The following is a 16,581-nucleotide window of genomic DNA, read 5'->3' as shown; positions in this document are numbered from 1 at the left end:
TTTTTTTCCCCCCCCCCCCCCGTCTCTAAGCTTTGGAATTTGAAAAGGTCAGAAAGTTCCTAGGAGCAAACCATGATAGAAATACATATTTGCTTATGACCTAAGAATTTACTTGTTCTTTTTTTAATATAAGAACAACATACTGCTTATATAGATCTTAATATTGCTTGGGGCAGTCCTTGTTTTGAACACCAAAAAGAGCAAAATTTCAAATTCTGTGGAAAGGTTTTAATATTTTGGGAATTAAATGTTAGCAAAAGTCTGGATAAATTTGATTTCTGAATTGGAAATACAATGGATGAAATTGAACTGGGATATTGTTGTATTTAGATCTGCCTAGGGAATGGAGTAGCCACCCAGCCTCCAGATTTGGCTCTTTGAAGGCTTCTGTGTGTGATGGGTAGAATATGCTGTTGAGGAAAGCTAGTGTTTGAGTAGAAATACATACACATACAGTTTTCTTGGAGACAAACTAGGTCATTGCCAACTGTACTGACCATGCTGTTCACTCTGGCTTTTGTAGGACAAGCAGTTTATACAGGTGCTTGAACTGCCTCTGTGAAGATCTGTCATGTTTTGACAAATCACATTTAATGTCAAAAACCTCCTACTTGCTCTCAATGAAATTTGATGCCTTGAGCACCTAGATCCAGGCACCGGTTGTGGTCCTGAACAGCCAAGCTTGGGCAGACCCTGCAGGTCCTTGAGCAGCTGTAAGGCTTTTTTTACACAATGATAAGAGTAGTTTGTACAGACACTTGTGAATCGCTTCTACAGATGTTAACTTTAGGGTAATCCTTACAGCTGGCAGAACCACAGTGGAGTAAAGTTTGCTTTATGTGAAAGCAAAAGCTTAAGGGAGCGTCCCCGTGGCAGCTGTCTTTCCAAGGTACTATGGTGTAATCCTAGTGATGCTGGCTAAATTCTAACTCTTGTCCTTGCATCCATCTTGCTTGTTTCCACCGGAGTTTTGGTTGGATATGTTGTTTTTAACTCGCTACATGGGCCTGCTGCTCTTTGTTAAGCAGTTGCTGACTTCCATTCCAAATTGGCCTGCTTCCACTGGTGGTGAAATGGCTGTGCCTCTAGTGTGTGAAGTGCTTTGGAAGAAAAGGTCCTATATACAGTGATGATGAAAATAAGTTTATATTAGTACCTTTCATTTGTTGAAGGTAAATGATGATTATGAAATCTAGACTTCTTTAAAAAAGCTGAGTCAAATCAACTTGGTCCTAAAGTTGATTAATTTATTCTTTAACTTCTTTACATTTTACCATTGTTAATCACATTTATGTGAGCTGTCTGTCTGTGGTATTTGCATATGAGAAGCTTCATGTGCAATTTCATTTTGTTAACTGGACAATCTCGCATAAATCCCATAAAACTAATTATATTCTCGTTACAGAGTGCAGACTGCCCTTCTTAGGAAAGGGAATATGAGCTATTAGTGGGAAAAATTGCTGGATGTGAGTTTCCTTTGGTAATCATTATTTACACTGAGCCTTGAGGGCTATGCCAGAGGCTCAACACCTTTCTATGAAGTGCATCTTTTTTTTCTTTCTGCCCACAGTACAACAAGCCAGTTGTGCTGAGAAATTCCCAGCTTCCTGCTGTGTATGCATTATATTCAGCATCAATTCAAACTCCTTTAAACAGTGAGACAAAAATATTTACACTAGTTTTTCTTCTTCAATCCTATTGACTTTTCCTCCAGTGAAGATCCTTAATTTGCAATTTTTCCATTTCTTCCTGATAGTTAGAATGTAAGGAATTAGGATTGTTAGACCTGGAAGAACATATAAAATTGCAGGAAAATCAAATTAGTGCATTATGTGGTAAAAATTCCATCCTTCGCTTTGGCAGTGTTGGACGTAAGTTAATCTTAAAACTTTTAATCCAGACAGAAAATTTACTCTGTAATCTTAAAAAAAAACAGTTTTGTGCAACTTCCCAAGTCTGTTTTTATATTTGGTAACACAGAAATCTTTCTCCCTGCGGTTCTTACTCGAATTCCTTACCTCCATCATCGAACAGCCACCAAATGTCAATTGTACCTTTTCCTTGCTTCTTTTTAAATTGAGTACTGGCTTCTAGCAGCTTCTGATTGAATTCACCCACATGCATTGACTGTATTGTGTTAATGGTGCTCTCTGTAATGAGAAAGAAAAAAATGTGTAAGGATTTCTGACAAGTGAGGCAACGAGTAGCTTTAGGGAGCCAAATGGAGAGAAAGCCTCAGGAAAATGAACTGTTTCTGACATGATTTGTATTCTTTGAATCTGAAAAAATTTACAGCCCAGATGCTACGGACTGTTAATATAGCAATACACATAAAAAACCAAGCTTCTGTAATACTTTGTCACTAGATTGTAACATCTTGAAAAGCATTATCTGATTATTTGTTCTCTGGATCTTTTTAGTTAACTTAAAATTCACTAGGGTCTTAAAAAGCAATTGGGAAATATCTGATAGATTTTAGAAGTAAATGGGATCATTTTGCATCATTTGCAAGCTCAGCTGCCTGTTGTAAAATACAGAGCTCCCTGAAATGCACAGTAACGGTGGACAAAGAGAGCTAATGGCGTACAGCAAGAGCACAGGTGAAGCTAAGACTGGAAGGCAGAAAACAGAAGCATATATGGCAACTTCCCTATGCTTGAGAGGGTGGTTGTTAGTTGAAAATAAACTTTGATTCTTGCTGTTTGCTTGTCTGGCTTTAAAAGGTACAGTCTTGCCTATATACTAACAATATCTTCTCTCATTCCATCTTTTGAAGCTTGTGGCTTTATTACTGCTTCTCTTTCAATAATTTCAAAGAGACAGTGTCAGAGCAGCATTTTAAATGGAGCAGCCAGGCTTCTTTAGAGGTTTCACTCTGATCTGCTAGGTTCTGAAAATGCTTTGTGTAGTTTTTCTGTATTTCTAGAGTGTGGACAGGATAGTTCTGAAGCAGTTATTGGCTTTCCTCTACAGTGGCTGGAAGATGCAACAACTGTGTGGAGAATGAATGTGTAAGCAAAACAGAGAGGTAGGGATATTTATTAACGTCATCTATCTTATATAGAGAGCCAAAGTGTGTAATATGTATTGCCTTTATGCCTTTCTGAACTAAATCAAAAAGGGTAGTTGAAATGGGCGTGCACATTCTTGTGGTATTTGTTATAAAAATATATTCTACTGAAGCCTGCAAAATGAACTGAAGTCTGCGAAGTAAAGAATAACGACCTTTTATGTTTTCAGTTTGTAGATCTTCTTGATACCTGTGGGAGTTGCATGCACAGCAGGATGTAATAGTCTCTGCAGGTGAAAATTCTGAAAATACTTGTCTGCGTACAAGCATGGCTTCAGGTGGGTCATTATTATTACAGCCTAGCAATTGTGAAATGAGACCTTTAATACTGTCTGTATTTCTGTATCATTTTACTATGTCTGAAATGTAATTTTGATTTCATCACCTACACATTTAAGTTATGTGTTAATTAGTTATTTGACAGTATGCTGTACTTTCAGTACTTTTACCACCTTCATTTTCAGTACTTTTACCACCTTCATTTGTGCATTTTTATGAAATTATGCTTATAATATAGAGCAGTAGTGCTATTTTTACCTGTTTTTCAGCTGGGTACTGGGGGTGTGTGTGTGTGTGAGCATGTTGAGTAAAGTAAGATCGCTTGTTGCCTGAATGTCGTGCATACGTTTCTGTTTTCTTTAAAGAGGAGAAAAAAAAAGGCCTCTGTTTAAAAACTGAAAACAGCCTATAAAAAAACCAACAAACCAAAAAATAATTTGCTCTGTATTCCTCAAACTTCAATAACCATGTGCTATTTTTGACAAATGGAATTCAACATAAGCTGAGCTGAGCAGCTCATCTCGCAAATGAGGGGAGAAAAACTGGGTTATGTTGTCAGAGGTAGCGGTCCCACCAGTGCAGGACACTTGCTCTGCTCTGCGTTACTTGGTTATGGCCACCAAGACAGGTTTGCACAGTGTGGGTCCTGTTCCAGGAGCTTCTGTGGCTCAGGAGTTTTTGCCTTAGAGTCAAAATCCAGTTTGCATATTGGTGAAAATGTGAGGCATTGAAGGGTCAGGGAGAAGTTGTCATTTTGGAACTTACCCTTTTTTGTTTCATGTTTTGAGATATTGAATGTACTGGCTTTTCTGAAGAATCCACAGATGCCGCTTTTTTTTCCTTCTTCAAAATCGTTTTCTTTAATGGTAGCTTCCAGTGCCAATCTCTCCTGCTCCAGTTTCTCTAATTCCTCTGTATATTGGGAAAAGTAAGGGAACTGAAAACACATCACTTTCTATTTTAAATTAAATCACTTACTGAAATAATGGTGGTGAAGTAATTGCTGTTGTGGTACTTTGTACACAACATAAAGTTGCTGGGAGGAAAAACGCTTTTAAAATGCTTTTTCCTTGCAAACCAATAGGGAGGAGGAAGCAGAATTAATCTCTGGAAGCCCTAACTTAGGGTGCCCACACCTACAGGAGTGGTCTGTACTAAAGTGCTACTCAGCTGCTCTCAGATTTCCTCTTTCAGATCAAATTCAGTATTACTGTATTTTATAGTTACAGGAGATACTATTTGTTGAGTTATGCGTCTGGATTTGTTTGGTTGGATTCTTTCCCCAAGAATCTGAAAACACACTAGGAAAGCTGTTTTCCTGAAGTGAGAAAGCTGAGGTATTGAGTTTTAGCCCTTAGGTCTCTATTTGAATAACAAGGTCACATGGCTTTGGACTTTGAGATTCTCAGAAATATGTAAGGATCCTGAATATGTGATCAGTTTCTATGCTGAAATATTTTTAATGTTTTAATTTTTTCAGCACTTGCTGCAAAGATGTAAGATTTAGCTAACCAATTCTGTAAATTCAGTAATATAAAATAACAATTTCATCTTAGCAATATTATGCTGAGAAAAAGGTACCATGTGTTATTGTGGAATATCTTATGGTGAGGCACGAATTAATATGATCCAGGCATTTGCCTGCAGAAAGATTTTTTCATAGGGAAAACTTCTATTTGAGTAATATATGAACTAAGAGTGAGGTAAATTCATTTAAGACATTGTGTTTTTTTTAAAAAAAACAAACCCTCACTAGCTAGACATTATTAGCTCTGTTGGCACTCTCAATTGCCAATAGAAGAGAATATTGTTTCTTTTACTTCAGAATCCATGACAGCCATGTGCTTCTGATTATTAGACATGATGATAGTCATGAACTTAATGGTTACTCAAAACTAAAATTTCAGTTTCTCTGTTAAACAGAATGCTGTAGCAAGTATAATAGAATACAATGATTTTTTTTTTCCACTACAGAGACTTCGTATCTGCTTCAAAACATTTCTGCATATTTGAGGATTTTCCTTTTTTTTTTTTTTTTTTTCTGCTGTGTTCCTAATTCTTTCTGATTCCTTGTGTCTTAACACTTGGGAAACATTTGCTAGTTTGTAAGAATGCAAAGTTGGTATTTGCTGTAATTTCACTGGTGTTCTAATGACTGTATCTTCTGAGCAGTCAGTTTCCGACTTACATCAAGCAAAGAGACAGGCAGATCTCTTTCAGGTATCAACAGGGGGGAGCGAAAAAACATGATTAGTTCGTAATTTTTCCTTAAATCCCTGTAGTTTTGCCCTGTAGCTCTCCATGTGCATCAAGCTGCCAGTGTGTTGGGTGAATATTCATCTACCCTTATTTCTTAAAGGAGTCTCTGGCGCCTTTTAATTCTGAGAGGTGATTTGCTTTTGAGAGTTGCCTCGTCCTAGAATCCGTCCTCTTTAATGGGGAGTTAATTTTGGTTTTAATTAGCTAAAGTACTTATGTCCTTTCTGCGTGTTCTCCCCAGCAGTTCTGAGCGCGGTCTGTGTGTCTCTGGGAAAGTGGGAAGAGGCTGGAGGCAGATTTACAGCAGGCGGCAGCAAAGAGACGCCAGTCTTTTTATGCCTACCTGTGTTCCTTATCTATAGATTTTATCTAATTCATTTATAACACAGAACACTTATCTGGTACGGAGGACAAGGGATGCTAGGAGTAATGTCCAGGTTTATGCTGTATCTGTCTGCTCAAGTGGACAAACTTAGGAGAAGCAGGAAAATTGAGAATTTTCCCTGAAAACCTACAGAATTGTTCTGATGGGGTTTTTATATGGAGTCATTGCCTCCCCAGGGTACCTGAGGAACCAGTAAGACCTCTATGGCCTAAAGAGGAAAAGGAAAAATGAAGGCCATCATTGTATGTGGCTCTTGGAAGCCCTCCGTTTAGGTGCAGCTGCCTGCATGCTCTGTCTCCCTCTACCTTTTCCACCCAGATGTCATGTCTCCCTGAATGGTTGTGGTATGGTGGAAGGTTTTCCCTTTCCCCCTGAGATGTGCACTGCTAGCCTAAGGAAGAATTAACAAAAAGGTGAAAAAGAGAACTGCTGTTTCCTGTGGTTTCCAGATTTTTGCATGGGTGGGAGCTTTCTGGGCCCCAGCATTCCACAGAGGTGGTACCAAAAGTGCAGCTTCCTGATTCCTGCCAGTCCCAGAGATCTCAGGCAGGCAGGAGGAGGAAGAAATGCCAAGAGCAGGAAGGAAACATGCCGCAGAGTGACTGGTTGCTGTGGCACAGCATGAGTTTCTGCTTTAGTCTGTGCCTGTGCTAGAAGTGCTTTGGGAGTTGAATTCTCTGGTGTGCAGAGCCCCTTAATGTGTGAGGCTTGGCTTCCTTCTGTCACTTCAGTGCTTCAGCAAGGATTTTGGGCAGAATTGAGACTGCAGAAGCAGGGAGGAGCTGTAGAAGTTATGGGTGAAGGAACTATTCTAGAAACCAGACGGTGGCTCTTAAGAGTATCAGTCAGATTCCTTCTCATGCTGAACATGTAACCAGCATAGATATTCAGCTATTGAGTCACCACATACCTTGAACCTGGAGGACCTGAGATATGTCAAATCCTTGGCTAATTCTGACTATAATCATGCCAAGCTCAAAATCAAAGGCATCACTGAAAAGAAAGAAAAAGAAGAATAAATATCCGTTTGCACCATGCATGTCAATAAGGAAAGCTACTTTGAGCAGATCAGTAAAAGTGTTAGTGCTCACAGGGAGGCGTTACTGCCATGTACTAGGCTGCTCTAGGTAAAATTGCACAAGGAATTGCCCAAGATTAAGTGCTGTCAACTTTCTTCCCTCATTTAAAAAAAGGGTATCATTGGGTGCAGGAACAGAGGAGCTATTCCTGAAATGGGTCTTTCTGACAACACTTTTTAGGAACTAGGTTGCCATTAGGTCTTTTTTTTTTTTCTCTCCCTTCTCTGAGGAAATAACAAAGCTGGGGTGGGTTTTGTTGTTCTTTAACTTGCTGCAGCTTTACAGGTGAATTTTGAGCAAGAATCTGTGAGAAGCCTGTTTCTAAATGACTGTTTCCTAGCTAAATCCCAACCCACAGAGCTCCTGAGCCTTAGGCACGCATGAGATTTGAAGCAAGGCTCTTCCTCTGTCTCCTAGGCTTAAAAGAAGAATTCCATGATGTTCTCTTATTCCCTAAGTAGGTACATTAGGGTTGTTTTTCTCTGAGCTCCTGCCCACTAAAAATGGGAAAATACAGTTCTGCAAAAGCACTGCTGACGGCAGTGCAGCTTCTTTATGTAGCATTGTCAAGCCGCACCAGCTCTGACAGTGCCAGATGTTTGCTAAGCAAATCTTGCTAGGTGTGTGAAGCCAAGGAGCCTTTTTTAATGAGCAGAAACTTCTGTTACAGAGCTAGCGTGTGTGAACCCAGATTGGTAGTTATTTTCTTACATTGTTTCTACAATTCTGTATTGAAATACTATATTAATCTAGTCTAAGACGTGTAAAAAAGGAGGTGCTGAACTGTGACTTACTGTATAACGCCCACGTAGTTTTCAACTTGCATGGCAGTGGCATTTCTCCAGTCCTTCTTAAATCCAATCACCAAGGTATTTGGTTTCATTCTACCCAAGCCTGAGGCCTAACAATATTAAAACACTGCTTGAGAAGGTACACTCACATGCTTTTACTGTAAATGAAAAGTAATGGCAAAAGATAACTGAAGTAATGTTCTGGAGACACTTACAACTAGGTTACATTTCATGAATGTCCTTCATGCTCATACCCATGCAGAAAGCAGAAAGATTAGCTCTAAATCATTCCAACTATAAATGCTTTTAGATGACAGAAATGTAGTTTTGCTAAATTAGCATTCATTTGCATTTCTTCTGACATGCTCTCATTAAAATGGTTCAATAACTTGGAATCAAGAGAGTTCAAGCACTGTTTGTATGCTCATTCTAATATAATAGCATAAAGCTTTTATCAGATTTGGAATACTCGATAGATGAACTGGGTCTGAAGTCTTTTAAAACACCTCAGATATGCAGAGAAGGCGTATCCTCTTAAGAATAATTTTTTTGCCTTGAACTTAGAAACTGTTGCTGTTTTGCTTGCTGTATTCTTTCCAAAAGATTCTCTAAAATGAGCTGAGCATGCTTTATAGAGAAAATTACAGTTTATAAACAGGAAGAACAAATGATTTTCAAGATACTGCATTGCCTCCAAAACTGGGCCTAGACGCTAAAACCTGAACAAGTGAGGATTGTCAGATCCACATTCAGCTAACCTAGTTTTTATAGAGATCTAAATACTCAGTGTATCAGAACCTTCAGGAGGAGACCCATGAATACACCAGTTTGTCAAGTTGTTACACTTCCCAATTTTTACTACTAGCAAAAAGAAAATAGGTAAAAACTGTTGGAACCTTGGTGAGTTTTTTTCAAGTAGCACTGACACATCTGCACTATTTACATTGAAATGAAGAATTGGTTGGCAAAGCGATGCAGACGTCCTTAGGTTACAATATGATAATATGGTTAACCTTCTGTTTGCTGGAAAGGAATGATTTGTGGTCCAGTAGTTGCCTTTGGCAGTAGTGTTTAAGTAGTAATGGAAAGGAAGAGATCATCAGACTGTAACAGTTCTCAAAAACATCAGAAGGATCTCCTACTGAGACAACGTATAAACCCAAGATGAAGTGTCCTTGTGAGGCTTTGGTAGAACAAAGGGTTCTTTATTAATAATATTTCATCTTGCTCAATTGTACCGTCCATTCAGCAAGTGTACAAAGGTACACAAAGGTACTGGGAGGCTACCAGAGAGTGACTGTTCCCCAGAGTATTTTAGTCAATTCCCTACTGTCTCAGTTTGCACTGATGTCTTTTCAGCAGTGTATTTTGTGCAAGGGATGGGAATTTTCTCTACATCTTGCCTCAGTACCTGTATGTTTATATATTCATATATGTGAGAGAGAGAGGGAGGTGGGAAATATGAAAACAGTGCCTCTGTGTCTTCATTAAGGCCATTTAAAATGGACTGTTGGAAATGATCTACTGTATTCTTAGAGTAATAGAAGAATATTGCAGACTTTTATTTAGATGGCATTCTCTCTTTTTGCAGAAAATGTTTATTATACATTTTCAGTTTTCAATTAATGCAAAAATATTCTCAGATATTTAATATGCTGTGTAATACCAAACAATAGAATTGATTTGAAGCGTGTGTTGATTGATTTGAAATGAAGTGTTGGCTGCATAGACATTCATATGTTGCCCTCTAGATGCCTCTCTTTTTTTATAATCGTGTTTTGTTCATTTAGGAGAGAATCAGTCTGCCTTGTCTTATAATTCCATAGCCCAGAACTAGATCTTTTTATGAAATAATCTGTAATATAATATACATGTACCCTCAGAATGCCTTTTCTGTTTATAACATTATCCATCCATACATAGCACTTCTTAACAAGTAAACAGTAATGCTTTACATAAAGGGGTGCTTTGATGTAACACTCTGTGTTCTGTAAACAAAAAGCTTACTTGAAGTAGACTTTTGACTCCATCTCTGAAGCTCTCAGCTGCCACTGCCGCATAAAAGGCTTTTCTTTTGTTCTTTGTGAGCCAGGCCTGCTTTTTTGCCATGCCACTGTTCATCTCCTTAACACACAGCTTGCGTGGCCCCTGCATGATACAATAAAATATTATTAAGAAGGCTTTGTATTATATCTCACACAGTGATTTTGAAGGAGTTACCTAGTCTGCTGTGGGAGTGAATGGAGAGAGTCAGAAAAATACATTTCCAGAAAGAGTCCACAGAGATTCAGCCCTTTGAAAAGAACTGTGCTGCTAACATAATTCACATTCTGTTCAAGAGGGCTGAGGCTGTTAACGCTACTTAAATATAGTGATTCTGACAGAAAGAAGGACTACTATGGATTGTAACATCTTAGAAAAATATCTAAGGTATGATGAAGCATCTCAAAGTGAATAAAGTCCCTCCCTGACTTGACTACATAAACATGTCTCAGTAGATCTGAATATACATGGCTAAGCTCCTATCTACTAATAGTAAGGGAGAAGGGTTGTTGCCATACAATTAAAGATGCAAATGCCTGTATTACCAGATTCTTCCAGTGGTTATCTGGTAATTTAATGAGACAAAAATCCATGTGCATATCCAGGTCACAAGACGTGATACCCTGACTTGACAGCAGAGGATGGGCTGGCAGTGGGTCCCCAAAAGATTAGGCCCAGGGAAGACATCAAGTCTGCAAGCATGGCCTTTAGAAAGATTGATATAAATTTGGGAAGCATGTATCTGGAATGTAATTGATTTAAAAAAATCTGTGCTCTTAAGTTTGAGATTAAGGTTTGCTAGGCTTTGTTTATTCCCTTTCATGTTGTCTTTAGGAAGCTGAATCAGCAGTCCAGATCTGAAGTGAAGGTGAAACTCTGAGAGGGATGCTCAAGAGTCTCGAATACTGGTTTTACTGTTATCAGGCTGGACAGGTACTCTTTGCTTTCCAAGGCAGAATAGAAGAGCAGAACTGTAAACTGTGGGAGCATGTCCAGCAACATTAGAGACAGAAGCAGTAATTGGACGTGCCAGAAGGATAGAGCTGGCTTGGGAAGCACTTGGAATCCAGTGAATATTTCCATGTGCCTAACTTGGGAAGTGGTACCAGTTTGGTTTGTTATAAACAGATAGTTTGGACTTTAGTTTGCTGCAGGGTTTCATTTTTGTGCAGAAGTCAGTCCTTTGCGCTTTTAAAAATTTCTAAAGTTTTTGAGGATGCTGGCAAGTTGCAATTTTGATTCCAGTGGAACAGTTAAATAGAGAAATCAGTAGAAATTTCCTATAATATGAAGCTAGGAAGGCTTGGTAAACTCAGGAGATTGTACTTCAGAATTTATTTTTAAATCTTTCACATTTAAAGTAAGTTAGTATATGGTAGCTTCTTCTGCTAAGCTGGGAAACTGGTTGAAATAGAGCTGAGGGAGATTTAGATTATTTTTTTTTTTCTCCATAGCAAATACTGTAAGCTCAAAATTGATTTCCCATTCAAGAACAGCATAAAACCCAAACTGCAAGAAATTCTCTCCAAAATGAAATGTATGGGAAGGATCACTTAATTCAAAATCAATTTCTAAAAGGTGATTTTGAATGTAAAGCCAAAATGTCCTGCTTTCAGCCTTACTGAAAGTTTTTTTTCTTGCCTTTCTGGAAGAAAATGGAATGTACTATACATTTATATAGATGTAGAAATAACTGCAATACATTTACTTTCAACAAATTGGCTTTGGCTGCTAGAAAAGGAGGGAAGACCTTCAAAATAAACTTTCTAGCTAGTTCCATTTAAAAAAACAGAAAATAGCATTGTGAAAGAAGCTGTGAAATGACCTGGCAGATTTCATGTCATGTTTTTATCTGTGTCTTTTTTATTAGTATCATATATATAAAAAAAAGTTATTTTTGACCTGATCAAAAGTAGGCTGGGTTGATGCTCATTCAGGTGTTGTCCCTCATGTATGTTTCTGAACTTCTTATGGCTATTTGGGAAGTACAAGGGGTAGGATAGGACAGTCCATGTGATCTTCCTTTAATGAGATCATGCTACATTCTTGGGTGATAGTAAATTTACTGGAGTTTGTTTGAATTTAATGGATGTAAGTTAAGAAGAGTTTGATCCTGGCAGTTGGAAGAGTAGCATGAAGAGTTGGGAATAGTAAGCTGAACAATAAGATTGAAGTTCCCTTGTGGGTAAGGAGAGGAGAAAAAATGGTCTTATCCTTCTTCCCAGTCTCTCTAAGGAGAGTACCTGAAGATAGTTTCACAACTGGCTTGCATGAGATGTTTCTGCTGGCCAAGGGGACAGTCCCACGCTTCTATCAGACAATAGCCTATCTGTGTTCCTCCTTACTCCTCCTTTGTATCAGTGTTAATGTTTGCACAATTGTACAAGGAGTCCAGTGAATGTGCAGACTGAAGACTAACCTCACAAAAATATTTTATGTGAAGGCAGGGAGTAAAAGCAGAATAGACCTTTTTACTAGAAACTCAGACTGTTCAAGCCAACATGCAGCTACAACCTTGGAGACAAATATCTTCTAAATCATCTTTATGTTCAGTTGCCATATTTATTTTACCTATCTCTGAACTATCTATCACCATGTTCCTGGAAAGTTTCTTGCTACCCTTTGGGAAAAAGGAAGGGAAGATGTTCTGTATGGCACGGTGTCTCAAAACTTTACGCGTAGCTAGCAGCATGTCAGCTTTTGAGGCAAAATGTGCTGGGCATTACATTTATGGCTAAATAGTCTTCCTGTGTTTGTTACGATGTATATTGTAGGCTGCTCTTCAACATGATCCCTAGGAATTTTATCATCCACTTTTACCACAGTTTTGCAATCACAAAGGTTCAATGTGTCACACTTCTATTACCAATCAAGTTAAATTTAGCTTGTTGCTGAAGAAATAATAATTTTTTTTTAAAAAAAAAGAAAATGCTTACACTAGCAAAATAGACTTAGATTTTTGTATAGACAGGAATGAAAGCTCAGTTCTCTGTAGAAAGTACTCATATAAACATGCCTAAGAACTTAGAAAACTTGCTGAAACTCAACTTTAGGAAGCTGCATAGTCTCAGGATCTTGTTGGGATTGATTCTACACTTACTGAAAGTGAGAAAGCTAACAAAAATTACAATAACAACAATAATTATGGTAGAGAAGATTTAGGACCATTCACTCTTTATAGATTCATTTGATTTGGGAAGAATCACATGTAGATCTTCTGTGCTCCCTTTCTGCAATGTGGCAGCATCAAATGAATTATTCCTATACTCCTGTAGAGGAATACATTATCTTGCCTGGACTGACTCTATTACTTAGATTCTACAGCCCCATTTGGTGCCATAAGCTGCTTTTGGTTTTGTCTCAAAGTTAAAAGGTTGTTGTAGTATTTAAAATACATTTTCTTTTGTGCACTACAAACCCATCTATTTTTGTTCTGTCCTAATGAGAGACTAGATCTTCATCCTTTAAGATACATGATTTCCTATGTATTTATAACTAGAAATATACTTTGTTCGTCTCTTTAGATCTCAGAAGAGCATGTTTATCCTCAAAATTAGCATTGTTACAGTTTTGGAGAAACCACTGCAAAGAGTTGAATTACTTACCAAACTCCAACACTGTAAATCAGTGACAAAGCTGAAAATAGAGACTGGGTGATTTGACTTTTGCACTACAGTCCTTCAAGGTTTGGGGTTTTTTTTTCTGTGTCCATTTAAAAGATAATAAAATCTTTCCTTGTAATGCTTTATTTTTTTCAAAGTGTTTTTTGGTCCATCTACTATGAATTCTGAAATGGATCTCGATGAGGCATTTACCAGCAGGCTCTGTATCAGCCGATAGCTTTCTTGTCAAGACTTATGACAAAATTCATTCTTAGTGTGAATCCCTTTCATGATCTGCAGAGACGCCCGTCAGCACCAATGGGAACATTGTGTGCCAAGCAAGAGTAGAATGTGTAATGGAGATCTGCAACACCCACTGGTGCTGAATTTTCAGATTTATATGAGTTGACCTTACCGTGTACACTTCACAACAGATGCACAGCCCGTTGTTCTTTGTGAAAGTATGTGTGATGTCTAGCAGAGCAGGCCTGATCATAGGAGCTCCTGTTAATGCTATGCACTGGGGTCTGTTAGGAGGAAAAAAGAGTTTCTGTTTAATTGAGTGATGTACTTTTACAGAATAAGTCATTCTGCTGTTCACTGGAAATCTTACCTGAAGTTTTTCACGTGGTCTTCCACTGTAGTTAATGCCAGAGCGCTGTCTAAGGCATTAATATAGTAAAGAGCCTGTGTGGAAGAGCCCCAGTTTACTTCTGCATATAATAAAGATAAATAATGCATATTAAACCATGGGCTTTTCTCTATGTTCTATTGCAAAGGTCAGCAATCATGTTATCTATGAGCCAAAGCAGGGTATATTTTCTCATGCTTCATAATAGAATAGGTTTTGCTTGTGTGGTGCAAAAACAAACGTGCAAATAAATTGTCTCATTCTTTACATAAGAATTGTAGGGAATGTTCTTCCTCTCCTTAAAAACTGGTTTTTATTCTGTTGCATTAACTTTGTATCCTTCTCCCATGTATAAAATGGACAGCCCTGATTCATACATTTGATGTGGAATTTCAGGAAGTTCAAATTAAACCATTAGGAAGGAACACTGCTAGCTCAATTTAGTTTTGTTCTACTGTATAGGTCAAAAATTGTTCTCTGAAGCTAATTTTGGCATATACGCCTTTTCTCATTATTGTGCAGCTGTTTGGTGGATGGATGGAGACAGATAAGAAACAGCTTTCCACACTTTGAGATCTATATGAATGCAGATCAAGTACCGTTATGCCAAGATACAAAGCTAACACTTAGGGCAACTAAGTGGAGGTTTGTGTAGAGGTCTTCTTTTCTAAGGAATATTAGTCTTTTCTGAACCCTTCAGTTGCTGGTAAATAAGTGCTGAACAAAAGTCACTCTTAGAGAGCAGGAGATAGATAGCTTTCGTACAGCATCTTCAGTGAATTTAATGAGACTTTAAGCTGCTACTTGGCAGCAAGGACACTGGCAATATCCTAGGAAAGGGTAGAAATCCTCAAATGATTTTGACAACTGTCTTGTGACAGGTGCGTTCTCCTGTAGCTGATGATATTTACAGGAAGAGAACCACAAACCATCCCAATGGGTATGAGAGCACAGATAGGGAGGACACACAACAGTGCAGCAATATACACAGAAAAGAATAACACAGGCCCAGACCGGGTGTTGCTATCCCAAGCTAGCTGCAGTGAAAGCACATCTTCTGCTGGGAAACTTATCTCTCTTATTTGCATTATTTTTTTTCTACTGCAGAAGTAATTCAGATGGTTAGCACTGAAATCTAGACCTGGGTTAGTTTTGTCCTGGATATGAATAACCACACCATCTAGTCTCGTACTGGTGCTGTATTATATTAGCACACATTTCTGAGGACAGGTCCTGTGATTTGCTGAGCTACTAAGCAGTTTTTTCCAGCAGTAAAGTGTGTCCATCTTTCTTGATTTACTGAGGAATTGTAGGGAGGTGCTGGAGGATGATCAGTTCATGAGTAATTCAGCTTGCATTTTTGTTGTATAATGGGCAGCAGGTTTACATTTTGAGTGAGGACCCCCGATGAGTCAGCTAAGAGCATAGCAAAATTCAGGTAAGGTTTTGTGTGTGGATGGAAAAAAATTATGAGTGATACTCAAGTAAAAGCTGAAATGTTGTGAAGACATGGTGGGAATAAACTGGTGTGCTGGAACATTTACACAAAGCTCTGAACCATACTTGAAGTGCTTGTTAAACAGGCAAAAATTCACCAGACTATCATCTTAATCTATTTCATATAAAGTGGGATTTAATGGGATGCTCCAGACTTCCATCTGAAGAAAGGTATTGGAGAAAAAGTAGTGTCTAATTCTGTAAGTGGAATTAATTCCTGTAAAATCCAGTCTGGCTGCATAACATGCACACAAAATAATAGTGTTTGGTGGCCTTACCTGGTTTCTTATACGTTACATAAATATATAGAAAGAGCTCAATGGCATAAGTGATGAGAGCTGCCCACCAGTTGATGACAAACATGACACCACAGCACAACAGGGCTCCAAAAAGTGACACCCACATGTTATAATATCTGAATGCAGGTCTCCAACCTGTTTAAAGAGAATTGAGGAAATTGGAAGAGCATAAAATATATTGATCAAATGGTGATCCACTGATTTTGCACATACAAACGCATGTACAATTTGTTTCAAGCTCTGTCAGAATGTGCAAATTCTCAGGCATCGTGAGTATCAACAGATACTTTCAGGTGTTGGCTGATGTAGATTGCTATACATACAGAGCACTGGGTCTTACAAGCCTTTTACTACAAACCCTTTTGTACTGCTTTTTCCACCCTGGCTTTGAGTAGCCATTCTGTTTATACATATTTTTGCCAAATTAAAGCTCACTGGTTCAGAACTTGAAATAGATTTTCCTGCAACTCCAGGCAATTGGCTACTGTGTTCTTTTGATGCATATACATAGAACTTATTAATGGGAGCTAAACACTTGCTGAGAGGAGAGTTTATCCCAATACTGTAAGTGCACTTGTCTTAAACTTTGAAATTGCCTGACCTCACTGCAGAAAAATAAAACTGTTTGCAATTGACTTCAGAAAGA

The 16,581-nt window shown here is 38.2% G+C and overlaps 1 protein-coding gene across 1 annotated transcript in view; it reads right to left on the bottom strand.

The window, feature by feature from the left end:
- The window catches only part of SLC12A1 (solute carrier family 12 (sodium/potassium/chloride transporter), member 1), a 51,266-nt gene that overhangs the window by 6,603 nt on the left and 28,082 nt on the right, over window positions 1–16,581 (bottom strand). Inside the window, exons 15-23 of the mRNA XM_009704053.1 lie at window positions 15,915–16,070; window positions 14,122–14,221; window positions 13,924–14,035; window positions 9,871–10,011; window positions 7,867–7,973; window positions 6,904–6,986; window positions 4,115–4,261; window positions 2,019–2,150; window positions 1,675–1,786 (exon numbers count right to left, since the gene is read on the bottom strand). Of these exons, the coding sequence (XP_009702355.1) occupies window positions 1,675–1,786; window positions 2,019–2,150; window positions 4,115–4,261; window positions 6,904–6,986; window positions 7,867–7,973; window positions 9,871–10,011; window positions 13,924–14,035; window positions 14,122–14,221; window positions 15,915–16,070 (1,090 nt within the window). The remainder of the gene's footprint in view (window positions 1–1,674; window positions 1,787–2,018; window positions 2,151–4,114; window positions 4,262–6,903; window positions 6,987–7,866; window positions 7,974–9,870; window positions 10,012–13,923; window positions 14,036–14,121; window positions 14,222–15,914; window positions 16,071–16,581) is intronic.

This window comes from Cariama cristata, unplaced genomic scaffold (assembly GCF_000690535.1).
Source record: "Cariama cristata isolate BGI_N322 unplaced genomic scaffold, ASM69053v1 scaffold24067, whole genome shotgun sequence".
Lineage (NCBI taxonomy): Eukaryota > Metazoa > Chordata > Aves > Cariamiformes > Cariamidae > Cariama > Cariama cristata.
This window is presented reverse-complemented; position numbering and strand designations above follow the sequence as displayed.